The sequence below is a fragment of the Alosa sapidissima genome, chromosome 16 (genome assembly GCF_018492685.1).
Source record: "Alosa sapidissima isolate fAloSap1 chromosome 16, fAloSap1.pri, whole genome shotgun sequence".
NCBI lineage: Eukaryota > Metazoa > Chordata > Actinopteri > Clupeiformes > Clupeidae > Alosa > Alosa sapidissima.
Window position 1 is genome coordinate 2,294,862 of NC_055972.1, and position 26,996 is coordinate 2,321,857.

At 43.2% G+C, this 26,996-nt stretch overlaps 1 protein-coding gene across 5 annotated transcripts; it reads right to left on the minus strand.

Moving 5' to 3' along the window:
- Positions 1 to 582: 582 nt before the first annotated feature.
- Positions 583 to 25,883, minus strand: LOC121685732 (titin homolog). Of its 5 annotated transcripts, none has more exons than XM_042066446.1 (20): positions 24,772 to 25,883; positions 23,819 to 23,918; positions 21,043 to 22,157; positions 19,674 to 20,309; positions 18,407 to 18,561; positions 17,671 to 17,713; positions 16,734 to 16,862; positions 14,247 to 14,354; positions 13,840 to 14,058; positions 12,593 to 12,736; positions 11,213 to 11,383; positions 10,651 to 10,767; positions 10,164 to 10,376; positions 9,772 to 9,909; positions 8,355 to 8,456; positions 7,917 to 8,005; positions 6,582 to 7,752; positions 4,564 to 6,360; positions 3,239 to 3,335; positions 583 to 1,452 (listed from the first exon to the last, which is right to left on the minus strand). In XM_042066446.1, exons 1-20 carry the CDS (start codon positions 25,552 to 25,554, stop codon positions 836 to 838), a joined length of 7,944 nt encoding a protein of 2,647 aa, XP_041922380.1. In that variant the 5' UTR covers positions 25,555 to 25,883; the 3' UTR covers positions 583 to 835. The 5 variants fall into 5 exon arrangements, with proteins under 5 accessions (XP_041922380.1, XP_041922377.1, XP_041922379.1 ...); XM_042066443.1 differs by having other exon boundaries at positions 19,674 to 20,384; XM_042066445.1 differs by having other exon boundaries at positions 21,037 to 22,157.
- Positions 25,884 to 26,996: the final 1,113 nt, after the last annotated feature.

A 26,996-nucleotide genomic window follows, 5' to 3' on the forward strand; every position in this document is an offset into this window, starting at 1 on the left:
TCAAGTTGCTAGCTGTGCTGCTTCTCAACATATTGCGTCATCAGTAGACTTAACAGTATCCAGATATATCCTGAAGGGAAGTAAACCGTAAACATTAAACAAAACCTGGAGATCGACGGGCAAAGTGAGTGCTCCTCAGATAGGAAAGGGCATATACATAATGCATTACAAAATAATATACTTCTAAATAATAAACTGCAAATGCCTACTATCCACCGGTGTATGTAATGTGCTATATAAATAAACTTGCCTTGCCTGACTATGGCCCATGCTGTCTAGTATCTTATTCAGCTTTTTGTTGAGTAATGTCGTAATCTTGTGTTATTAAAGACTTCATTAAACTGACTTGTTTTTATCCTTTGCCCTATACATACCAACTCCTCTGATATTGTCCAGCAGTGTTGGCCTACACTTGACATACAGCAGTTCTGCAGTTCAATGTGAAAAATAGCATAATGACGGAAATGGCTTGCACGCATCAACATATAGAAAGTGTACATTAATGCATCCACATATAGAAAGTGTACATTAATGCATTTAAACTTCAGAACAATTCCAACCAGCCTTTACAAACGACCATCAAAACAGATAGTTTCTTGTTTTATTTTTTTAAAGGAATTTTTCTCATGACAAAATTAAATCCCAAAACCAAAACAGCCAATTATAATCCATTTCATTTGCACATTAAGACTTTTAATAATAAAGTCTAGTACACAAAATACATTAAAATGTCATGTACTTCAATTACAGCATTAAGGTGAGAACTAAAAAAGGCTATTGGAACTAAGACTGCAATCAAACGAACCCAAAATGTGGCTCATCTCCCTCACCCCCCTTAACCCTGTTCTGTTTTCTGAGCCGCCTCACTCTCCCACTTCTCCAGGCTGTCCTGAAGGTTCATATTAAACGTATCAATGCCCCCCTTAGAAAGGTGGATGCCATTGGGGCGATAAAGGCCGGACCCGATGTTATCGTGGGTCACTGCCGTGCCCCCTAATTCAGATACGATGGCATGAACTTGGCGATTGATCACACCAACCAAAGAGTTGACTGAACCGTCAGTATCCTCAATAATACCACTGCCATCCTTCCAGAAGCGCCTTGGCAGGATGTCAGACCAAACTATCCTACACTTGGGGAAGATACTGTGTATGGAGGCCAGGTCCTTTTTAATGGAGCTGAGCAGCTCTTCTGAGGTGCTCTTGTTGATGTCGTTGCCCCCCAGGTGGACGATGAGCAGGTCAGGATTGGGCCAGTTCAGCTTCAGCTGGTGCACTTGGGGCACCAGCTGGTCCCACGTCATGCCCTGGACCCCCTTCCACCAAACACGCACACAGTTGGGGTCCATGCCCAGCTCCACGCCAACCTCTGGAGACTTGGCCCTTTTCTCAGCCCAGTCCACAAGAGAATGACCACAGATCCACACATTCTTCATCTCTGTGACAACAGCAGCTGTAAGAGAGCACATTGAAATGTAAGCCTTAGATCATGTCAACAGTGCTGATTACATTCAATAACCCTTTCCTTCTGCAGACGCCATAGTCCAATACACATCACATTCTTCTTAGGTGAACATGTGCATCTTACCCTGAGACATAGAAACTAGTCTTTCCATTAACAGCTAAGTAAAAGAACAGGCAAAATTACATCAGGTGTGCCCTACTCATTAACAATACAGCGGACTACCGCATGCAATGTCACATCATCAGCTGTCCTGGCAATAAGTAGTCTCATTTACTAGCAGTTTATTTCAAAATCAGAGTGGTTTACTTTCATTTTTTAGTGAAGACTAAAATAGAAGATGATGACATGACTTTTTTACAACGAATCAAAGGGCACCTACCCTATAAGATACTACTGAAGAGTTTGAATTTATCTTTTAACAACGCGGAGATTGTGTATGTCTTTTACTGTATTAGTTATCAACATTATAAATAGGGAGTTAGCATAGATGTGGAAGGCAAGGATTGAACTAGACATACCTACAATAACCCTTAAAACAAAATTAAAAAGCAAGCGAAACCTAAACAGTGTACAGTACACAAGATACCTGTTAAACAATGCCCTGCCTGCAGCTGAGTACAGATGTCTTGAGTATAAAAAAGCTGACTAGTGCTAACAAGCTGGCTGGCTGAGTACAGATGTCTTGAGTATGAAAAAGCTGACTAGCGCTAACAAGCTAATTGACTGGCTAGTGCTAACAGACTAGAAAATTGTGACATTCACTCTCAATTACTGCTCTTTCAGATCAACTGCAATGGTACAGAAAGAACTGTACTGATTAAATTTACAAGCAACAAGTTAGCGATGAGTTTCAAAAGTTGAACATCCCTTCTTATGTATTTATGTGATCATCAAATCAGTCTTTAGTCAAAGAGTTCTTCAATTTAAAGCAACTTACAGAGATCTTTCATAAATATAAAACCTAACTGGGAATCTAAACCGCAGGCAAGATGTAGGCTTGAATAAAACATTTGCCTCTGACATTATTTAACAATGTGTTTTAATATGTATACGCTTCACATATGTTTAAAAATAGGACAGATACATTAAAAAAAATATGCTTTGGTCAGGCGGAATATGTACATAAAGCACTGCCGGTGTAAATAGCTGTATTGATTCTAATGGAATTCTGCTTGTAACAATAGACGTACGACTGAAAAACGTAGGGAAGGAAGATCAGCAGAAAGAGATTTCTACTGGGTACAGGGCAGCAGGCCCCAAGACATGATGTTGCACAAGTCAAACACAGCATGACCAAAAGAGTGGGAGTGGATGTGGGTTGCAAAGCAGTTTACAGGGTAAGCAACACATAGCTAAAGCAAACAAATTTAGCCATTTCTATGCCTAGCAGGGAATTACTGAGGTCAAACCTCACTTTGGCCTGCCTGAACAAACTACATATTTTTTTTATTTGCAGTTTATGTATTTCTGCCACAACTACACAACATAAACTCTCTGAATGTCACACCTGAACAACTACATTAAAGGACATCACTGTGTTGACTGGATGATGCACTAAACTACACTTGTGCACCCTAATATATATACATTTACTTTTTGTGACCAATTTGTCACAAGCGCTAGCTGGCGTTGTTTAACATTCAAGCTAAAGAGCACCATGTCAGGGTCCGCCATGCTGTGAAGTTATAATGTCGGGCTAGGATAAGACCATGGGGGCATATACATCGATAAGACCATGGGGGCATGTACATCCCTCCATAGTGGCGGGCCATACCTGCAGGCTCCTTCTTCCCCTGGGTCCGCTTAGAGATTCTCATGGCCTCCATAAACTTCTCATGCTTCTCCTTCATCTTCTGTGTGTACTGGTCCATCTACACAGCAAAACAAACGTGGAGATACAACTCACACTGAGTGTCATGAGGAAGAGGCACAAGACTGGACGCAGCTAAAGCCCTGCATGCCATCCCTGGATCATCAAACCAAACCCTGCGGGGGTTCAACAGTAATTCTGACTCTTTGGTATTACGGAAGACCCTGGCCTAATGATGCCTACAATACTATATAGCACAACAACCTATTGGACTAACAGTAGTATCTAAAATACAATACTATGTTCCAAATGTAAAGTTTAAAAGTTAGTATTTATTCTATGAACAATAGACTAATCAGACTGAATGCCTTTATAGTCTTTAACATTCTTAGCCATGACATCTAGTCATGCATTTTAACCTTCGTTTGGGCTCTTCGGTGTATTGTTGCAGAAACATTCAGAACATCTAGGGAAGAAAGCTGCTTTCAGAGCAACCTGATGTTTGTGAGTAAAAAACTATGAATACTGAAGTGCAAAAAGTCAAAATCACTAAGTTTTTCAGATTTAGCTAGTGTAGCTCGCTCTTAGCTCTCTCTCTCTAGCTAAATCTTAGTCAGAGCACATCCTATCACATAACACGGTTTTGTCAAGTGGTTGCCCCAGGCACTGTACCGTGCCTTCAAATGTCCAATGCTAGACAACAATTATTAAAGTTGCAGGCTGGGAACTCAGGTTTTGTTTTGTATATCTCACCTCTTCTTTTACTATCTGGTATGTCTACTGGAAAAGTAAAAAGATGTTATTGTACCATCTAGTGTGACTAAGTACTATCTTGACTGCATATTTATTTTGGCTACCTAGCTAACTAACTCTAACTATATCTAAATGAATGGTTAGCTATTAACCATATAGCATTCTTTGAGTAGGCTGAAGCTAACTGTTAGCTATACACACTGAGCAATCTTACTTCACAAGTTAACTTAATACATCACCGCTCAATACATTAAGTACTATAAGGCATTTTTTGAATATCTGCTTCTATTCATTATGATTTTAATTTATACTGAAAAATTCAAACATAATCAGGTAGTCTGTCACACATAAGAGAGCTAATTTTGTTACTGTTATTCAGTATGACCAAGTGGCTAACTCGAGGTACAGTGATAGTCCTTGCTATTATATTATTTATTGTGCAAGTGAAATATTGTGAGGAAAGGTTAAACTGCCCTGATGTCACAAACTCTTTTCATTAAAAAAAAAGAAAGAAAAAAGGAAGAAATCTAGCTTACCTTTACTTTCTGTCTTGCTTTCACATCTTCCTCCGTCAGCACGGGTTGCTTGGCCTTGACTAAGTCACTCATGGTTTCGCTACTGACTGGCTCGATAACAGTAAGGCATCGGCCAGCGTTTGAATCACCCTGGTTCACCTGTTGGGGCTCTGTGAGGGAGTATGAGGAGCTTCCTGAGGGTTGGAGGGGGGTATAGGGATCACTACCTTCTGGATTCAAGGGATAAGCAGTACTTCCTGAATAGGAAGAGGGGGAAGCTGCGGCGGCCGACGGCGCATGGGTTGAACTTGAAGGGGCATACGAGTGTCCACCCGAATAAGTGAAGGGGTCATACGCCCTGGCTGAGTAGCTAGTATGACCAACAGCATAATGTGAAGCATAAGAGGACTGGGGGTAGTGAGAGCCTGGGTAGGGGTAAGGGTAGCTGGGGTTTGTGGCCGAGTGAGGATATGATGTGCTGGAGGCAGCATGGGCAGCGCTGGACGCAGCTGAGGGGTAGGCAGGGTCAGGAGTGTGTGTCCTGGAATCCTGTGAGTATGAGTAGGGGTCATATTTCTGACTGGTGGATTCTGGCGTATAGCTACTGCGGTCTGGGGTCACTCCAGGCTCAGCGCTTCGCTTGCGGACGTCCTCTGGGTCACATTCGCTGCTGCGCCGCGAGAGGCTCGACTGGCTCCTCTGCTCCTCTCGACGAGCTCTCTTGGCCGGCGAGGCTGAGCGGAGGGGGTCGGAGTCTGCTGAGTGAGTCCGACTCTGGTGGCGACTTGAGGAGTGCTTGCTCCCTTTGGACTCGGAAGAGGCTTCTCGGGTCTTAGCGCCGTAAAGCCGTTCCTTCATCCGGTCTGTTAGCTGGGTCACCTCTGAAGAGTTGAGGTTCAGGCCGATGGCTTTGAGAAGATTCTGAACTTTGTCAAAGTACTGTTCCTTCTCTTTCTCTTTGCCAGCAGTTGGTGGCATCGACTCATCTTGAGTCAGGCTAGACTTTGGGGTTTGTTTGTACTGGGCAGAAGGCACTGATGTTTCAGACTGATCAGGTTGGTGGCCATACTGGTTGGCGCTCACCTCTACTGCCGTGCTGCCGGACGGATCCTTCTCCTTCTCTACACTCTGCCTCAATGGCGAGCCTTTGTCTTGCGGCTCGAGACTCAGGCCAAGAATTCGGGAAAATCCACTGCCGTCCTCCATAGCTCTTTCATGGGGCAGCAGGTCATCCTTGCTCTGCTTGTGGTCCTGCTCTTCATCGACCTTGAAGGGATCGTACCGGTCATCTTTATACGACCCTTCCCTGACCGGTGGTGTAGTAGAACTACTACTGGCAGCGTTCTTCCCCATGGATTCTCTAATCAGCGTGGAAAGTTGGTTGATATCCACTCCTTTGTTGAGCAGACTAAGGAAACGCTGCATCTGGGAGGCCGCGCAGCCTCTGGAATCTGCCTCCAGCTGCTGAACTGGAAGTGTTTGGGAGCTCTGAACTGGAAGTGTTTGGGAGCTCTGAGTTGGGCTTGGCCGGCGCTGGTCAGGAAGGGGTTGACCGTAGCGAGCGGGAGGAGGTGAGGCCGTGTGATGAACTTGAGAATGACCAGAAGCAGAATGGTGACTGTAAGGGTCTGGGTCACGGTAAGACCTTTCTTCCCGGTATGAGTACGTTTGGCCTGAGTGAAGGTGACTCAATGGATACCTAGTAGCATTGTCCTGAGGATGACCTGGGGGAGCAGACGTTGGATGGGTTCTGTCGTAAGAGTAGTGCGAAGCTGGTGGTTTGGAGGAATCTTCCATGCTTTTAGGCTGCAACAACATCTGAAACAACAACAAAACTGTTACTAAGACTTGTCTGTTGTATGATACACAGAGAAAAAAAAAGTGTAATTTTATAATGAACAGTGTTCTAAAATTAAAAGTATGAAACTATAATAATAGTAAGTGTGTAACAATGTGTTTTAAGTATTACGTATAATCTATAGCAATAGTGACCTGAGGTGGTGTTTTAAGTATTACGTATAATCTATAGCAATAGTGACCTGAGGTGGAACGTCAGGAGGAGGATATTCTTTGGGTTTCTTCAGAATGGATTTGATTGGTTTGGCAGCTTGACGTCTTGCGCTGTTCTGAGGTAACCACTCGAGAGTCTCTTCCTCGTCCGAGCCCAAAGGCTCTGACCCCCAGCCAAGGCGCTCCTTAGGCATGCCAGCAGGTGCTTTAGGCTTCTCATCTTCAAGGCCTATCAATGCTTTCTTTCGGGCTATCAACTCGTTAAGTTCCTCCAGCTCCCTTTGCTTTTTCATCAACTCCTCGTCCACACCATACGGTTTGGGTGGCCCGTAAGGAGGCTTCCCATATGGATCAGAGCTTGGTGGTCTATATGGAGGCTTTCCGTATGGATCAGAACTTGGTGGCCCGTAAGGCTTCCCATATGGATCGGAACTTGGTGGTCCATAAGGAGGCTTCCCATATGGATCAGAACTTGGTGGTCCATAAGGAGGCTTCCCATATGGATCAGAGCTTGGATGGTCCCTGTAATATGACCGAGAGCTTGAGCTGTCTCTACTGGGACTCCGGCTACTGCTGCTGCCTCTCCAGTGTGCAGGGTCTCCAGTGCTGCTGCCTCTCAAGTATCTTGTATCCAATCGCACTGGACTATGACCAGTCCTCCGGTGGCTGCTCCGATCCCTATCCCTATCGCGATCTCGGTCTCTATCTCTTTCCCTGTCTCTGTCTCTCTCCCTCTGCCGGTCTCTCTCTCTGTCTCTGTCTCTCTCTCTCTCTCTGTCCCTGTCCCTATCTCCGTCTCGGCTTCTTTCCCTGCTTCCGCCTCTGGAAGTGCCCCTGTATCGGTAGGAGCGCTCTCTGCTTCCGCTACGACTTCTATTGGGCTTCTCCATCTTCTCCCTATTCCCATCCTCCCTCTTTTCCTTGCTCAGGCTTCGTTTGTCTGCCTCGCCGCCATTCGCCTTGTCTTGGCTCTCGCTTTTACCGTCCCGGCCAGGACTGCTGGCTGAGGTACGGGTAGGACTGCGACTACGACTGCGACTTCGACGGTCTTCCCTCGGACTGTCGTTATTACTCGAGCGGTCTTCACTCCTGGAGCGCTTGGCCTCCTCTGCTTCCTTCTTAATCACCTCCTTTCTGAGCATTGTGATCTTGGTGCTCATAGGGTTTGGCTTTGCTCGCATTGGCAAGACGTCCGTCTTTCTGTGGGACAATAAAGATGTCAAACTTGTCAGTATCAATCCCATCTATGGTCAGCATTTTATTGGGCTTCAAACAAGTATCCTTTACAGCATTGTTTTGCCTTGGATGTAAACCACAGACAAATGCCCTGAATTATAAACATATTAAATGTTTTTAAAACTCACACAGTGTCTGAGTCCACAGTACCAGGTTTAAGTTCATCATTTGGAGTTTGGTCTCTTGGCTCAGTTGAGATTTTAATGGTCATCTTCTTCTGCAATCAGATTGTTATAGAATATTCAATTCACTGTTTATTTCAGACTCCCATAGGGGTCTATAGCATAGAACAAATCTTGTAATAATAATAAAAAAGTGAATCATATAAAAGCATGATAATTCATAAATCAATCACTCAGTGAGATACATAACATACATCTGATGTCAAATGAATTTCCCCTGGGGATCAATAATGTCCTTGAATTTCCCCTGGGGATCAATAAAGTATCTATCTATCTATCTATCTATCTATCTATCTATCTATCTATCTATCTATCTATCTATCTCTAAATGAAAACAGATCAATGATTTGACAGAATGGACAATTAAGTTATAAAGCATTTTACCTTAATTCTATTTTTTGCCACCAAGGCCTCTAATTTAGGCGGTAATTTTCGGTCCACATGCCTCTTGACCCGGATGGCTTGGTTCCCAACTCCTTCTGTTTTCTGTGGGGAGAAAGATGTAAGGTGAAGGTGGAAACTCACTGGGTTATTGAGTTCTGTTGTTTCCAGGAAGGCCCTACCCCTGCAAATCCAGAATTCCCGTGGAAGCATTTGCTCAGCGAGAGACTCTGGCAATGAGTAATGATGCACATAACTTTTGCCCCTTGCATCACGGGGAAACAATCATATCTGTGTATCTGATATAGGTGGGCCAGAGGCGAGCTAAACAGACGACAGTCGCAGTGTTATCCAATTGCGTGTCCGGAATCAGTCAGTTAACATTGGTCGCATAGTGTTATCCAATTACTTGCATTGAGATTTTCAAATGCATGCTTGGTGCCGCCCCTCAAGTTGGGCCATTACATTATTCGTGGCCAGACCGTAATCTTTCAGATTTGGGTCTGGAATCTCCAGGCTAGGAAGCCCCCACTTTGCAACAGCATCACAGTCATCATGATCAAATACAATATAACCCAATGCTCTTCCCAAATATGCTATGAAACAATAACATTGGCATGTGTTGTATAATTCTGTGGAAATGCATGGATTGGATTCCAGTTTCCATGCATTTCCATGGAATTACTTTTGGAATCTGATCCCTTATCATACCTGTTCATTCTTACTGGTCGCTCGACTTATCGTGACTAAATTCAAGATGGCTGCAAACGCTAAACTTCGTGAAGATACTGTCTGCATAAATCGTCTTGTAAGTAAACTACCAGTGCTTTTTCAAAGTTCTCAATGTCTCGTTTTAAATGTCAGGGCCCTCGGAAGTCTACCAATGAAGTGTGGAGATACATTGAGCCTCGTAAATGGTGTAAAACAGTGATTTATTTGCATGGCTAGCCCGATGCCGAAGCACCACCATTGAAAAAGCTGTTGGTAGCATCGGCTAACTAGCGCCAGATTTTGGAGTGCAGGGGACAAGCCGAGATGGGCTATGAGACATACGTTCACACTTTAGGTCAATATCACACCGGAATTCTCCTTTAACACCCAATAATGGTTCCAGATCACCTAATTATTGTTGTCTTTATCATCACACCACTTTTCCAGCCTTTTGTTGGCCCCGTCCAAACTGTTTTGAGAGGCATTGCTGGCATCAAATTTAAACTGTGCTTATATTTTTTCCATGAAATAGTAAAGTTTCTCTCATTCCACAGTTAGTATTGTTGTCTTTGAACTATTCTCAATTAAATATAGGATTGACATGATTTGACATAAAATCATAGCATTTTTTTTATTCACATTTCACAAAGCGTCCCAACTTTTTCGGAATTCGGGTTGCAGCATGGCAACACCGTGCAGGGACACTCACCGGCATCACGGTGAACTCCACCTTGTCAGAGACGGAGAGCTGATTCTCCTCCATCACCTCGTTGAGGTCAAAAAACAACTTTGGGTCTTGTGGGTATTTGATGTATCCATGTGACTCCTCCAGCTCAATCACAACGCCCTAATGGTCAACAATGTCCACATTACATAAGTGACAAAGACAACTACATCCTAAAATAGGGGACTGCGGGACATCATCCAACATCCATGTATCAACTAAACATTGTGTACATAATTGATCAACTTAAACTGTTGGCAGCTCCCGTCCAAAAGCAATTAAAAACAAAAGCATTATGTTATTCTGTTATGTTAACACTTTTGTTAACTGCTTCATGTTCAGTGTTCAAACTTGTGGTGAGAATTTGCAAGACTTACGTTTTTGCGTTGCTCTGTGAGAATACGCAGGAAGCCTTTGCGGAAGTGCACGTTGACAGCCCTCTCTGCCTTTGTCTTTGGGTTGGTGGATATGTTCAGCTGCACCTTGTCCCCCACCAGCATGGTGGCCTTAGTTAGCACATCATTTGCACCGAAGGTCAGTCTCTTCTCCTCGTCATTCACAGAGATCTTCACGCTGCCAAGGTCAAGAACCTACAAAACCATTTCATTTACTTTCAACAATATGATTATGGTGATAAGTTACAAGCAATATTACTTCTCAGCTTCTCTCAAATTATTTTTCAGGAATAGCCCTTTTCTTACCCCAGCTCTAGTTTAAGTTCAGTAATAAATTGAGAAGAAAAACAAGCTATTTCTATTCCTTATTCCCCCCCTGAGGGTCCCTTGTGAGAAACAGGTGAAATTCCATTTCCTATGGGATCTCCCAGTAAGCAGTGCGGTGCCTGTCCCATCATGCTCCACTCACCGTGGCCTTTTCCGTCTTGGTGGGAACCCTGAGCACCACTCCGTCGTACTTCTCCGTACTGACGTCCTCAATGACGGGCTCACACTCCGGTTCTGGCTCCGGTTCACTCTCGACAACCTGCAATTGAAAGCCGCAAACTACAAATGTAAATAATACCTCACAAACTGCACTAACCTCCTAACGAACACATGAGTTTTTGTCACACACCATAAGTAGCTTAATGAATGCAGCTGCCGAAACTGTATAAGAGAAAATACTCAACGACGCTTAAAACAAAACTAATGTAGAACAAAAATATAATGGAGGTTTTCAGAACTATACTGTTAACAATGGAGCATTAGTCTCACTGAGATAGCAGCTGTACAGGTTTCGTTAAGATGGCAGCTGTACAGGATTCGTCAAGATAGCAGGAAAATTCCGGTATTTAGCACTTTGAGTCCCTTTTCTGGTTTGTTTTGGATGTGCTTAAAGTGTGCAAAGTGCTTAATACCGGAATTGTCCTTTAAGATAGCAGCTGTACAGGCTTCACCCTCACTGAGACATGTTTCACGGTTTCACCCACATTGTCTTCCATTTCTACTTCTTCGATTTCTTCTTCTTCCTCCTCTTCTTCTTCTGAAGTTTCTTCATCGCTTCCCCCCTCCTCCTCCTCGTCGGTTTGGGCGAGGTCATTAAACGACTCCATCCCCTCTGGAAGCTTCCTTACTCTGACGGCCATGTCTACTCCTTGCACCTGCAAAAACAAAGAAAATGACAATGTTTGGACAATGAAATAAATGAAACGTAAAAGAATTGTGGGTAGTGTAGTTTAAAGGAGGAAGGACATGGCACTGCTAATTTGAACGCCTGACAGTATTGCTGTTATTTTATCAGCTTAATGTTACTACTGGTAAACAGTTCTCGCTTAATGGGTCTGCAAGACCAAACTGAAGTGCAAGTTTGCACAAAATAACATTGTAATCTCCAGTATCATTCTAGTAATAGCAAAAGATGTCTAGAGAATAAATATATTTCATAACTGTAAATGTCTTAATGTTTTATAGGGAGACGAGAACTCTTTAAAACCCTGGTGAGTAGATGCTGCTGAAATCAATAGTGATTAGTTCACATTAAGTCAACCCCTTACTGCCTGATCCATCAGCCTACAGTTTACACACCCATGCAAGTTGACTAAAAATCTTAATGCCTTTATTTAAAAAATTAGGAAAAATTCAACCTTTAAGGACACCAATTTTTTTTGTGAATGAATAATGTATCATAAATAAATAAATGTTCTTCTTTAAAATACAGGCCACTTAAAGGCCATTAATTTCATGGATCCAGGATACTATGCATCCTGATGAAGTTCCCTTGGCCTTTGGAATTAAAATGGCCCCACATCATCACATACCCTTCACCATACCTAAAGATTGGCATGGGGTACTTTTCATAAGATCATCTCTCAATGCAAATCAATCCAACTATTAGGCTAACTGAAACCATGTCAATCTCCAGGTATGGTGAAGGGTTCTTAATCTGATAAAATAATATAAATCTAATTCCGACTACACTAGCTGAACCTCTAAGCACAGAGTGAAAGCATACCATTCTATCTAGTCACTGAAAGACATTAATAACTGCCTAAATAAACTTGCTAACTTTCAATTTGTCAATCTATGCAATGTCACTTAAGTTACAAAATAACGGTCAACTCTGTAACAGATCCTTCATCAACTGGACGTATGAAAGAGAAGTCGTAAAAATAGATCAGTTAGTGGAAAGAGTAATGACGCGTGCTGTCCAGGTGTGTCCAGGTGTGCGGAGGCTACACGTATATGCTGTCCAGGTGTGCGGAGGCTACTCGTATATGGTGGGAGGAGAGAACGAGCGTGCGCTCACAGGTATAATGCACGTTGAGCGGACAGAAGAGTGTAGAGAGCCGAGTAGAGAGCCGTTTACTCACCGTCATCCTGGTAAACTCCACCCGGTCGGACACAGCCCATTTGTCGTCCCCGAGGTTCTCGGTGTTTTCCGTGTAGAGACACACATTTCCATAGCGCTCAGATTCTATGGCGCAAACACCGTTCTCCAATCTTGTGATCACGCCCTGGCATTCGACAGATGAGGAAGCTTAATGACGTGAAGGGCAGGACTAGTCATCATACCTGTCTTTCATATGTCTGAAATGTCTTACATATGTCTCAACTGTCTTTTCTGGCATTAAAAGTACTAGAAAAGAATGGCAACTCTGATCTCTTCCCTATCTAAATGCTGCATCTTCAAATTAACTCATTGTTTGAGTAACTTTATGTTCCTTTCCTGGAATGGTCTTCGTAGCTTTTCCTTTGCATGACTAATCCTGATTTCCATTTCTGTCATATATACATCAACCTAGTTATGGTGTAAGGTGTCTGTAGCTCAACCCAGTTATGGTGTAAGGTGTCTGTAGCTTCCTCAGCTTCAGTTACGGAGATGGAACATGTTTGTCCTTGCTTCCAAGAAGTTTGTAACACAGAAAATAAATTTTTACCTACAGCTCCATTGCGACTAATTGTAACGGTAATGAATATCCGATATTTCCACCTAGGCGACCCCATACAAACCAACCAACATTAAAGGTGCTTTGTGGCATTTTTTTGTTTAAAACACCAAACAATGACTGAGAAATCAGTTTCGCTGCAAACTAATGTAAGGAACTTGTTTTTTCCTAAAGATATGCATCAGTTGTGCGGCAAACTAATGTAAATGAGCCCTTCTCTAAAGATGTTCATCAGTTTAACTGCAAAATACCGTAAATAACCCCTTCTCTAAAGATGTTCATCAGCTTCATTCAGCACACTAATGGCAAGAGCACTTTCTTTCCAAAATATGTTCATAAGTTTCACAGAGAACTAACGTAAAAATAACCCCATTCTTTTATAAAGATGTGCATCAGTTTCACGGAGAACTAACGTAAAAACCCCAATCTTTTCTAAAGATGTGCATCAGTTTTGCTGCACACTAACGTAAATAACCCCATTCTTTTCTAAAGATGTGCATCAGTTTCACAGAGATCTAACGTAAATAACCTTATTCTTTTCTAAAGATGTGCATCAGTTTCACAGAGATCTAACATAAGTAACCTCATTCTTTTCTAAAGATGTGCATCAGTGTCACGGAGATCTACAGTAAATAAGCCCATTTCAGTTTAGCTGCACATAGGAGCCTCACCATGACTCGTGTCTCGTTGGTGACCTGGAACGTGTCTGGAACCTGTGGCCGGATGTTCGTAGCCCTCATGGTTTTTGTGACGATGCTGGTGACCACCTGGAAGGTCACAAGGTCATTGGTGACCAGTGTGACGGCACAGTCGCCCTCGGTGAAGGGCAGCTCCATTGCCGTACCGTAGATGGATGTCTCCAGCCTTAGCTGCTTCACCTTGTTTTTCAACTAATCAAACAAACAAACAAGATATTACATTACACTCATCTTTTTTGACATGCTGGAACAAATCATTTTCAAATCATTTTTGTGACATTTTTTCAACCAAAACAATTATTTTTCTGCCTCTACATTGTATCCTTTCAAGTAAGATTCATCTCAATCTAGTGGAAGTTTCAGCTCTGGCTCTCGCTCACCTGTGCGTTTTTTATGCTCTTGGTGACAACTCCGACGAACACTTCACCGTGCAACTCCTCTGTGCCTCCAGACGGGACACACACGTCAGTTGCACAATCGTCATCCTCCTGCGTCAACATCACACAGTGAGAAACAAAGGCCAACAACGCTGAATGAGAACTTCTGCAATAAACTCACGTATTAACCTGTTGAGGAGAACGGTCACAAATATGTGATTAGAATGTTCGCGAACCGAGAGTTCCACATTATGATGTGACAATTACCCTCAGAGATTTTCCCCATGTCTGTATTGAGAACACTGAAACTATAGATGGTTTGCGTAGAATTCTAGAAGGAATCACTTATTAAACGGTAAATGGACTGCATCTATATAGCACCTTTCTCCAAAGTGCTTAAAGCCCATGTTGCAGGTTAACCACCACTGTTGATTAATGGGTAGGCTACATAAAGCACTCAATATATGTAGGCTATATCATTTTTAAAAATGTCTCCAAATGGTGTTAAATGCCATGTTAAATGTTTTTGTTGTTTTTTTTTTTACGCAATTCGGTGATGACGTCACGTTGGGTACTACATGATCTGCGCTTCATTCATTTCAATGCATTCCAATGGACATCTCGGTTACAGTTTCAACATAAAGTTTGTATATTTACACTTCAAATTTCGTCACAGCATTTATATCACAGCTACCATATGATCTACCAATAGTAATAACGGTGCCAGATATCAATTCAGTAATTTTTTTCTGAATTTCGGGAGGTCTCGTTTTGGAGGGTATGTTTTACATTTATTCCTATGGGAAACGGTCGCGGTTACACTTTCAACATAAACTTCGAATTTCGTTACAGCATTTATATGACAACGACCCTATGGTCTAACAAAGATAACAATGTCTTCCGATATTAGTTTAATGCAATTTGAGAGGCCTCGTTATGAGGCTACATAATGCACCTATTCAGTTCAATGCATTATGCTGATAACGTTACGACACTTTTTTTTGTTACTGTCAGTGAACAGCACCGAGTGAAAGTCTACATTTTCTTTATATCTAGTGATAGTGATCATGTCGTTAGTTCAGATAAGTAGGCTACCGGGTAAACTTAGTCAGAAGATCAGAATATAAAGCATCATGATAGCTAGCTTTCATGTCTTTCCAGTCCCACCTGTGAGCCACCCCTGTTGTTGCAAACTTAGTTTCTAGCCGCAGCCGATTAGGCTGGTCGTGTCTTCAGCATGAATATTTTCGATAACTACTGCTCGTGATTGATTGCCATCGTCAGGGTACGGCTTACCAAAGAGGGAGATAATATGGGCAAGTCGCAGTTTTGCAGGTGCTTGTGTGGGCTGTGCCTTCCCGATGGAAACTGTGGTGGAGAGCTGCAGTAACTAGGGAAGCGAGTGCATTTTGGCCGCTGGTCGAGGAGCTCCCCCGTGACCAGCATGATCTATCTAGTTATCTATCTACCTGTCTATATACATATCTAGGCTATCTATAGCCTATCTATTTATCAATAATCATGCGCTATCTACTGCTGAACAATCCCTTACTCGTCTCTCTTTACTCCTCTCTCGTTACTCTCAAGGGTCTCAAGGTGGGCTTTGGTCTGTAGTCTCCCCAAGGTGACGTAATGCAATGCATTGTGGGGGAAAAGAGAATCACTTCAAACGCTGTGAAATAGTACCTGCTTTTTCGTATTAAATTCCGTTTTGTGATACCCAACATCATTAAATACAATGGATAACAGTTTAAATGTTTATTACCAACAAGCAAATTGTGCAAATTCGTTGGAAAATGAACCCTGCAACATGGCCTTTAACACATTTACGTCTCCCACTGACACACACATTCACACACGGCGCAACGAGGCTGTCATGAAAGGCACCAATCAGCACTTCAGGAGTAATGTGGGGTTCAGTGTCTTACTCAGGCGGTGTTTACACATAGCCGGGTTATCTGAAAAATGGTTATTTTCATGCATTTTTGCCTTACACACGAAAACGCTGTTTTAGGTCACTGAAAATGATTATTTTTGTGTTTGCGTGTGTACAGGGAAAACAGAATTTTTGGATCATGACGACGACAGCCTTTAGCAGCTGATTTTGCGTATCCGTGTGTGTGGACAGAATTATTTTCAAATACGAAGGAGTATTGTACAGTTGTGTACAGTGCAATAGGTGTATACATCATGAAGTGTAGACATTTTTCCGCTGTGGTTTTGTTTTTTAGAAATAATTTCTAGGTTTATTGCAGTCCTCAAGTCCTAAAGAAATGTGTAGCAGTACTAGTATTAAGAAAGCATGGTAGGTGTAGCGGTTCTGTCAACGAGACCGAAATGAATCGCATTAAAAATATCCACGGTCTTGTCGTAAGGTGCCATTCAACGCAGAAATGTTTAATATCTAGAAAAAAATATCTTATTATTCTTTCTTATCTTTCTCATCTAGTTTACTTGCAACACCAACAAAGTCTTACTAGTAGGCCTTACCTCAGTCTTGCAGACAGTAAAGTGCACCTTCACTCCAGGGACCAGATTAGTAGGTATGCCCACAAAAGCACTCAGCTTGAAAGGAAACGTCTTTTTGTCGGCCCGTTCAATGACACCAAGGTCATTATCCTGACAAAGAAACACAGCTATGATCCAACCCTTTCTACTATAATATTAACAGCGCTTCTCCAGAAACGTTTTTAAGTTTGTCAGAAACATTTTTAAGTTTGTATAATTCAGCGCTTCTCCAGAAACATTTTTAAGTTTGTATAATTCAGCGCTTCTCCAGAAACATTTTTAAGTTTGTATAATTCATTGAAACAGCATTTCAAAATCCTGAAAAGCACACCACTTAGAAGCAGCGGCAGTAGCAAAATGTATAAATGTCACCCTGTGAAACCACCCCTGTACTAAACCTCAAAGCTAAAACATTAAAAAGAAATACTAACACGGTCTTAAAATATGTGAATTAAGCAAACTAGGAACAATAGACATGTAGATTAAAAACAGGGTGTACAGACTCTGATTCGTAATCTACTTAATGGACAAAGCTTAAAGTATAACTACATTTGATTAAAAACAGGGTGCCATAATTTCCCAAATATTAGCCGCGGTTTATACATTGATTCTGCAAAATTTATTCAACTTTGAGGTTAATACACGGGGGCAGTTAATATGGTTTCGTTTTTTTAACTAGCATAAAACACTATCCTGCGGTTTATACACAATGCGGCTAATATACAGGAAATTACTGTATACAGACTCTGATTCGTACAGTTGATTTCAAAACTTGGCAAAACTTTTTGCTAATTCTGCTAACGCTCCAACACACCATATCACTTTGCTTGTTAACTGATTTCGCCTGTCAATAAGGGACCCCTTAAGTAAAACAAGACATCTTGCACATTTTCAAACGTGTTCAGTGGGCTGTACTCACCCCGATGGACAGGATGGCCCCCATTGAGCGTCCAGCTGGTGCTCTACAAACACACATCAGTCACGTGATACACGGCTCAATCTTGCCAGATACCACAAATTAATCACTTACACTGCCGTGCTGTTTAAAGACATTCTTTTAAAAAGCGGTCATTATTTTTCTTTTTTCATTCAATTAATGCAAGTGGTACAACCACACACACCATTGAAAAGTTGTTTAAAGGTGCAATGTGTCCGATTATCTTAAAACATGTGTCGGATTATCTTAAAAGGTGTCCGATTATCTTAAAACGCGTCTGATTATCTTCAAACGTATCCAACTATCTTCAAACAATCAAAGAGTTTGTAGAAATAGCACACAGATGTGACATATAACTGTTTTGACCCAATATCAAAAATATCAAAAGCTATTTTCTGTGCTGCCCAATTATCCACTAAAGTTAGCATACTAACCAGCTAACATAATAACCATAACCTAACATAATAACCATAATTCTTTTATGATGCCACTTTGTGCCAAATAAATGCAAGTCAATAGAAGAGTGACATCGTGGACATTATTGGCCTTTCAGCCAAGACAACTGAAATTCTACACATTGTCCCTTTAAGAAGGACACATTGGAACTGGCTTAGCTTACTTAGCAGGGCACAGTGAAGCAGGTCTGGCTTACTTAGCAGGGCACAGTGAAGCAGGTCTAGCTTACTTAGCAGGGCACAGTGGAACTGGTTTAGCTTACTTAGCAGGGCACAGAGGAGCCGGTTTGGGCCTCTTTGGAAGCAGGAACTTGGTCATGAGTTTGAAGGTTTTGCTCTGGGGAGCAGGGGTCTTTGCAGGGGTCAGCTTCACTGGACCCGGCTGGCTGGAGGAACCGCTGCTCGCTGGGTCCCCATCCTTAAACAAGACCAGAGCAGGGGAACATGAAAATGCGATGAAGAGAAACATTTCCTACAGACTCTAGCATACTAGCATACTAGCACAGACCACAGCTGCCAAGGCAGGTGCAATTTACAGGTTGGGAAGACAAATATTCAGGAACGAATGGCAAGCAATTCATAACATTCATGACTTTGTGGATCCAAGCTATCAAGACAGACATTATTTTACACGTTTGACAATAACCTCAAGGAAATTAAACAAGGGGCCCTATCATGACATTCTAAAGTGCATCGTCACTTCACGCATTTGCACTCGTCTATTATTTGAACTCATTGGCAAAGTGAAACTAACTTCACCAAGGTGTCAGTCAACGAAGACAGTTATATGCAGTTACTTTCACTATTGACTGACAATGGGTTACCATCGAAAACATAGGCTGGAAAAAGCAACACTTACCCTAATATTGCTCAAATGACTGAATAAAACAACATTTATCCTGCAGAGGAGTTGCTTATATCTCGTTTGCAAATGATAGTGAATAACTACTCATCATGAGATGTACAGTATTTCGTAATATCTTTATTCTAATTATGTTTCCCATTGTAATCGTGCAATTTGTAATGCTTTGCATGGACGTGCGCTTGTGTGCGTTCATGAATGATAGAAGGATGGTGCGTGCACCTGCCAATATGACTGTTGACATGCGCTCTTAAAATAGCATATGAACAACTCGCCATTGACTTCTGACCAGGTTTAGGTGGTGTATGATAGCGATTTTTAGACAACGCGCTAGGCCCCTCCCTAAGTTGTTAATTGCCACACCCCTGGGCGCAGTGTTTAAAAAATAAACGTGCAAAATACAGAATTCAACTTTGCGCGGGTGAATAACAAACTTTACGCCATGCGCTGTTGCCCAAAATACAGCCCAAGATGTTGTATTCCTCTGTAACTTGTAATCAGTGAAAACACTTTCTTTGATGTTAACTATTTGGAAACACAAAGATGGGAGCAGGCTTCACTCATTCAGTAATTTTGGGCCAAACGTTTGACTACAGTTAGAGAAATGAGATATTGGAATCCTAAGTTGTAATTAATGAAACCATCCTGCTGCTGCTGTTGTTGTTTACCTTGGTGGAAGAGGCAGTGGGAGTAGAGGATGCCGGCTGACTGTCAGGCTCTTTCACCAGGCTGCTGGTCGGTTCTGCCTGGGTGGTCTCTGCTTCTGTCACAGCACCTGTGGCAATCTCCGAATCACCTGAGGCCTGGGCGGTCTCGGCACCTGTGGCAATCTCTGAATCACCCAAAGTCTGGGCAGTCTCTGCTTGGGCGCTGTCCACCTGAGCACTCTTACCGCTTGTGCCCTTCTCCGAATCACCTGAGGCCTCTGCAGACTCTGTTTGGGTGCTCTCCACCTGAGCAGCCTCGGAACTTGTGCCCTTCTCTGAATCACCCAAGGTCTGGGCTTGGGCGCTCTCCACCTGAGCCATCTCGGAACTTGTGTCCATCTCTGCATCACCTGAGGCCTGGACAGTCTCTGCTTGGGCAGTCTCTGCTTGGGCGCTCTGCACCGGAGTGGTCTGGGTCTGGGAGCTCTCGGTGCTTGTGGCCATGTCTGCATCACCTGAGGCCTCTGCAGTCTCAGCCTGGACGCTCTTGCCATTTGTGTCCATCTCTGCATCACCTGAGGCCTGGGCAGTCTCTGCTTGGGCACTCTCCACCTGAGCTGTCTCGGCACTTGTGTCCATCTCTGTATCACCTGAGGCCTGGGCAGTCTCTGCTTGGGCACTCTCCACCTGAGCTGTCTCGGCACTTGTGTCCATCTCTGTATCACCTGAGGCCTGAGACACACCGGAGGAAAATATGCACATCCAAGATTAAGAGGACATGGGATGTGTGATGTGCAATATACTGGACATTTACCGTCATTCAAGTCAATAGCGTAACCTACGGACTCGAGTGGCTTATTGCTTTTCTAAAACTGTTACTATAAATACCTGGCAAAGTTTCATAAAAAAGGTACAGCAACTAGAAATATAACGAGTTACTCCTACAGTAGATAATCATTCTTCCGCCAAGAAATATTTTTTCCTCTGAATGGTGGCCAACATCGAGACGCAGCTACTTTAACTTTTGTATGAAGTTATGATAGCACAGTAATATAGAGTGGAATGAAGTCAGGGTGTATGTTTGTGCTGGATTTTACAACGGCATCGAACGTGATTCGGCCAATCACAATCAAGGACCGGAACTATCAGTTTTAGAAATGTTTATACACAATGTCTTGCTTATTATCACACTGAAATGTTTTAATTACAAACTTTATTAAAAGTGTTATGTCTGAATAAAATTAAAATGTCTGAATTACAAATTAAGTTGTTTTCAGTTCTTTGTAGGCATTCAGTGTAGAAAAATAATGCTGTCTGCACTGAATTGACTGATTATATAAACTAGCCCGCCTACACACATGGCCCTATTTCTCCAGTAGTTTACCTTTACCGAGTCAGTGGCTAGTGTGGTTGTAGAATCAGACGCAACGGTGGTTGGGGTGGTAGCTGGGGCGGTGGTTGTGTCAGATGTGACGACGGCTGGTGTAGCTTCTGGTGTAGCTTCTGGTGTAGCTTCTGGTGTAGCTTCTGGTGTGGTTGTTGGGGCGGTGGTTGTATCAGATGTGATGGTGGCTGGTGTAGCTTCTGGTGTGGTTGTTGGGGCGGTGGTTGTATCAGATGTGACGGTGGCTGGTGTAGCTTCTGGTGTGGTTGTTGGGGCGGTGGTTGTGTCAGATGTGATGGTGGCTGGTGTAGCTTCTGTTGTGGTTGTTGAGGCGGTGGTTGTATCAGATGTGACGGTGGCTGGTGTAGCTTCTGTTGTAGCTTCTGTTGTAGCTTCTGGTGTAGCTTCTGGTGTGGTGGTTGGGGCGGTGGTTGTATCAGTTGTGACGGTGGCTGGTGTAGCTTCTGGTGTGGTTGTTGGGGCGGTGGTTGTATCAGTTGTGACGGTGGCTGGTGTAGCTTCTGTTGTAGCTTCTGTTGTAGCTTCTGGTGTAGCTTCTGGTGTGGTGGTTGGGGCGGTGGTTGTATCAGTTGTGACGGTGGCTGGTGTAGCTTCTGGTGTGGTTGTTGGGGCGGTGGTTGTATCAGTTGTGACGGTGGCTGGTGTAGCTTCTGGTGTGGTTGTTGGGGCGGTGGTGGCAGTGGCAGCAGAGGCAGGCGTGGAGGGGGTGAGGGCAGTGGCGGTCTTCTTCTTCTTGGCCATCTGCAGGGGCAGGTCCTCCAGGCTGACATAGGCGGACGCAGTGGTGGAGGCAGTGGGGGGCTTCGGCTTCGCGAAGGTGGTCTTCTTCTTCTTGGCCATCTGCAAGGGCAGGTCCTGCAGGTCGACGGAGCCGGACACTGGGGGCGGTGGCAGGGGGGGGAGGCCCATGGTCAGACCCACCTCGTCCAGCTCGGCCATCCTGGTCACCATGGCGCTGGTCTCCTTCCGGAGGATCACCAGCTTGGTCTCCACCATCTCCACCCTGATGGTCATCACCGTCAGATGCGGATTCTTTGGCACTTCCTTCTCCTCCGGCTTCCTCTTCTTATTTTTCTTCTTCTCCTTCTTCAGGAGGACCGCTAAGGGGAGGAAGAAGAGAGAAAGGGGGATAAGAGAGAGAGAGAGAGAGAGAGAGAGAGAGAGAGAGAGAGAGAGAGAGAGAGAGAGAGAGAGAGAGCGCAATCCAACAAATTCAAATGTTTCCAAAAAAATCAAAAACAATTTATGAATATCGTGTTTTAAAAGAAATGACAAACTACAAACAAAGACAATGACTAACATCCTACAGATTCAGTGAACACTCCCTGGGAGGAAAGTGTTTGCATGTAGTGAGGGAGTAGTTGAAGACGAAAACCACAACCTCACTGAATGCAGTAAATTCAGCAGAGTCAGGAACATTTCCATCAATTCAGATTATACCTCAATTTAAATAATTCGAAAATGAAGACAAGCTCTCATACTTACTGGGAGAGCACACAAGTTGTGCAAAACTAGCTGCACAGTGCCTGTTAACATGTCATAAATTGGGGCGTGCCACGGCCAAATGAGTCCTATATGTCATGTATATCCATTTGAGATACAGCGAATGCAGAGAGGGTCGAGAAATTACTAAATTATGTATTTTCTAATTTCACCATGAACACATTCCTTAATAACCTCTTACCTATCACTCATTGACGTATCTTACTGTAAAACAAGATAGAAATATGATTTTGAAGGCCAAATGTGCGTGTGGCTGCGCATTAAAGTTTGGATAAAAAAAGTTGATGTTTTTCTTCCTCATTCAGACGCTTGTTGTGTGAAAACAGGAAAGTTTCCATTTTTTCTTTGGTCTGATAACTTCGTGTTTGGGCTTTTGGCCTCTTCAAGAAGTCATCATAAATAGCCAAGAGATTTAGGAGGAGAAACAGCAACCTAAACATAGTTGTTGCTGACCAGATTCCTCACAGAGATTGCACCCGATTGGTCCGATTCAATATGTTTTGGAGTTCAGGGCAACACTAATTTCCAGAGGTTGCTCTATAGTCTTAGCCTGGGTTTCCCATGATGCCTTGCACACGATTTTTGTTCGAGGTGCTAGGCAGCCTGGATTCCATGGACCTGATTTTCACCTCAACGAAGGAACCAATCACAGAATGGAGGGGGGACAGCAAGACGATGACGACGTCTATGCGACACACCGAAGACAAATATTCTATAGTTAACTTCGTTTTTGTTTTTGTTGTTGTTGAACTGGACTCATTTGGTCATGACACACCCCAATTGAGGAAGTGAGTGACCCAGATTGTGGCATACTTTACTTTCTATCAATAATCAATACCCATGATGGCACATTGATAACTATTCTGTATAGTATACTGTACCATTATAAGTTTTATTTATTACACTCTCTTTTTAATTTTTTAATTATTTTTTATTCGTATTCTTTTTTTAAACAGATATTGTATCAGTTGTTTTGATTTTTGATATATGTTTGCTTCGGCAATAAAGCTCTAATGAAATTGAAATAGAGAAAAAATTGAGAGAGAGAGGGAGGGAGGGAGAGAATGTATGTGTGTGAGTTTTTGAGAGAGAGTGAGAGTGTGAGTGTGAGTGTGTTGGGGGGCAAAGATAATTGATAAGTAGACAGACCTAAAGAAGAAATAAATATACTGTAACTGTATATATATATATAACTGTATATAACTCTATAAACACAACAGCTTCAGATGTTTCTTTTTTACGACTTCTTTTCTATTACCTTGCTGCGTGCGTAAGTCCTGTACTTCCTTCACCAGCTCAACCTCCTTCTTCCTGTTGAGGTCCACCTGCTTCCTCAGCATGTCACGCTCTTTCATCACCTGCACATTTTAGGAATATTCGTTCATGAATCACCCAGAGCAGCCTCCCAAATACCAACAATAACCCAGGCAGAGCCAGTGAGTGCAGTACAGACCAGACAGAGCCAGTGCAGTACAAACTAGACATGACCCCAGTGCAGTACAAACTAGACATGACCCCAGTGCAGTACAGACTAGACCCCAGTGCAGTACAGACTAGACAGAGCCAGTGCAGTACAGACTAATCATGACCGCAGTGCAGTACAGACTAATCATGACTGCAGTGCAGTACAGACTAGACAGAGCCCTACTGTACAAACACCACACACCAGTGAAAATTCTTCTTTGTCGATATACACACAATCCATCATACTGCAATATTAGCATCACTATTTGCGTGATCATGCTTTTGCATAGCTGTTTCAGAATCAGAATCAGCTTTATTGGCCAAGTTTGTGTAAACAAAGAAGGAATTTAACTGTTTGAATAACAATACATCACAAGACTGAAGATAAGACTAGCCAGGGAATGGGCACTGAACTCTCTGTGTGGGTTCAAATGTACACAGACCGACAGACATAGAGTTGTATGGTCATTCTGACTTCTTTATTTCACATTGTCAAAAAAGAATGTCAATGCCAGTCAGTCAGTGACAGTCAATTCAATACCTGTCAACTGGGTAGAGTAAACTATAATGGATTCACTTGTTTATAGCTGCTTTTCTCACTATATCATACTTAATGATGGAGACAACAGTTACAATGCTAAAGCATCCACTGGTGTCTGATGACAAGACCCACAAGTTACAATGACGTCAGTCCTGTACTGAGCACCTTTACGAAATGCTTTGGTCCAACCAGGAGAGAGAACTTACCTCAGTGACGGAGAGGTTTTGAGTCGACGGCGGAGGATGTAGGTAGTGAGGGTCCACAGGTGCGAAGGGCGGGTCTAGGGGCCCAAACGGAGGGGGAGGACCATATTCATGTAGCGGAGGTGGTGGCATGCCGGGGGGCGGTATGCCGGGGGGTGGTATGGCAGGCGGTGGTATGCCGGGGGGAGGTATGCCGGGTGGAGGCAAGACAGGCGGCGGCATGCCTGGGTCTATCGGAGGGTAATCAGGGTGCATCGGTGGTGCTGGAAGGCCGTGCTCAAACTCTGGCGGCGGGGGGAAATGCCTACCGGGCATCGGTGGGTAAGGCTCTAGCGGGCCATACTCCATGTCATCCATGGGCAGCGGCGGGTGCCTGAAATACGGATCTGGATGAGGAGGTCCATATCCATCCATGGGAGGATAGTCAGGGTGCATTGGAGGACCATGGTCAAACTCCGGAGGGGGGTAATGTCCACCAGGTAATGGTGGGCCGTCCATGTCGTAAGGGTGCCGCATACCAGGACGTGGACCGTAGTCATCCATAGGTCCATAACCCATCGGATCCATATCTGGATGGTGCATCCATGGGTCTGGCCCATACGGATGAGGGGGCATTCGTCCTCTAGGACCCATCCATGGCTCCGGGGGACCATCGTGCATGAAGCGTGGGTCGGGTCCACCATGGAAAGGTGGCTCCATCCATGGACCGTCTGGTGGAAAAGGGCCCCTTGGATGCATTGGGAATCGGGGATCAAAAGGAGGTCCCCGAGGATCTCGTGACATCATGATAACATGAAACGTAAAGCTACCTCGCGACGAAGTTAACTTAGCAGACTGTTCAAACTACTGCACAACAAACGTAGCTAACGTTAGCAACTGCAGGGAACTAGCTGTGGGCTGCTTCCGTAAACTGCGTTCAGCGCCTCATCGCAATCAGTAAAGTACACTTCCCTTACATGTGTGAACTTTGAAAAATATGTTTACAGAAACCCTCTGTTTCAAGTGTTACATCCAAAAATGTCGGATGTTCTGGCGAGTGAAAACATCTCCTCAGGAGCCAGACACACAAGCTTTGCAAGAAAGTGGTGTCAACAGAGTACTTCCGTAGGTGAGGGTTCACATCTACATACGAAACATCCGGTTATCTCCTAAACTAGATAGGTAAATAATATTTTAAAAGTATATTTTCCCATAAGAGGGGTCTAAAGGCCTCTGTTCCACATGCACTTAGTTTATTAAGTGTTTCTTATGGTTGTATTTATTTATTTTCATTAGGCTATTGATTGAATTGACATTGTTGTTTATTATTGACATTCTGGGTCAGTTGAAAATGCAAGTGCATCTTATTTGGTGCATAGCTCATAGGGCTGCAGTAGCCATTAGTTGATGAATAATCTTTTTATTACCACACAGAGTCCAAACACTATACATGCAACAAAAGAATCTTTGTTTTCTGCTGACACTGCCCCTCTCCTCACAAGAGATGAAATGCCACTGAATATCACACATATAATACTTACACACTACATTAGACTATACATTCTAAGGGAATGGGTATGGGGAGCACCACACACACACAAAGAGCAGAATGATGTTCAAAGGCTCATATTTCTGTCCTCTGTATCCCACTCTATTACTATTACATTACTACTTGCCCTCGAGATACACACACACACACACACACACACACACACTATACTATTATACTTGCCCTGAAGAGAGAGATACACACACACACACACACACTATACTATACTATTATACTTGCCCTGAAGAGAGAGATAGAGATACACACACACACACACACACACTATACTATTATACTTGCCCTAAAGATACATATCCCACCAATGTATTTCCCCCAGCAACTGATAGGGCCTGGCACATGCATACAATGATGTAAAACAATCCAGTCTTTTGAAAATACAAACACTTTATTGAATCTGAAATCATGTTTGAATTATAAAACATAGAATGGGAGAAAAAGCACAAGTAAACTTGTCCAGTTGCTTCAGTATTCATGCAGGGGCCATTACAAGGAATCTGGGAAACAATCAATTTGATGGCACCTGGCCACAGGTATGAACCATTTCTGCCCACACTCTTCAACAAAGAACAGAGCAGTCACACGTCAAAACAATAAATAAATAACCGGTACACTCTCCCTCACCCCAAACACACTCATGTTTTTGGGCACATACACAGATCTGTGATTATTTTTAGGCATA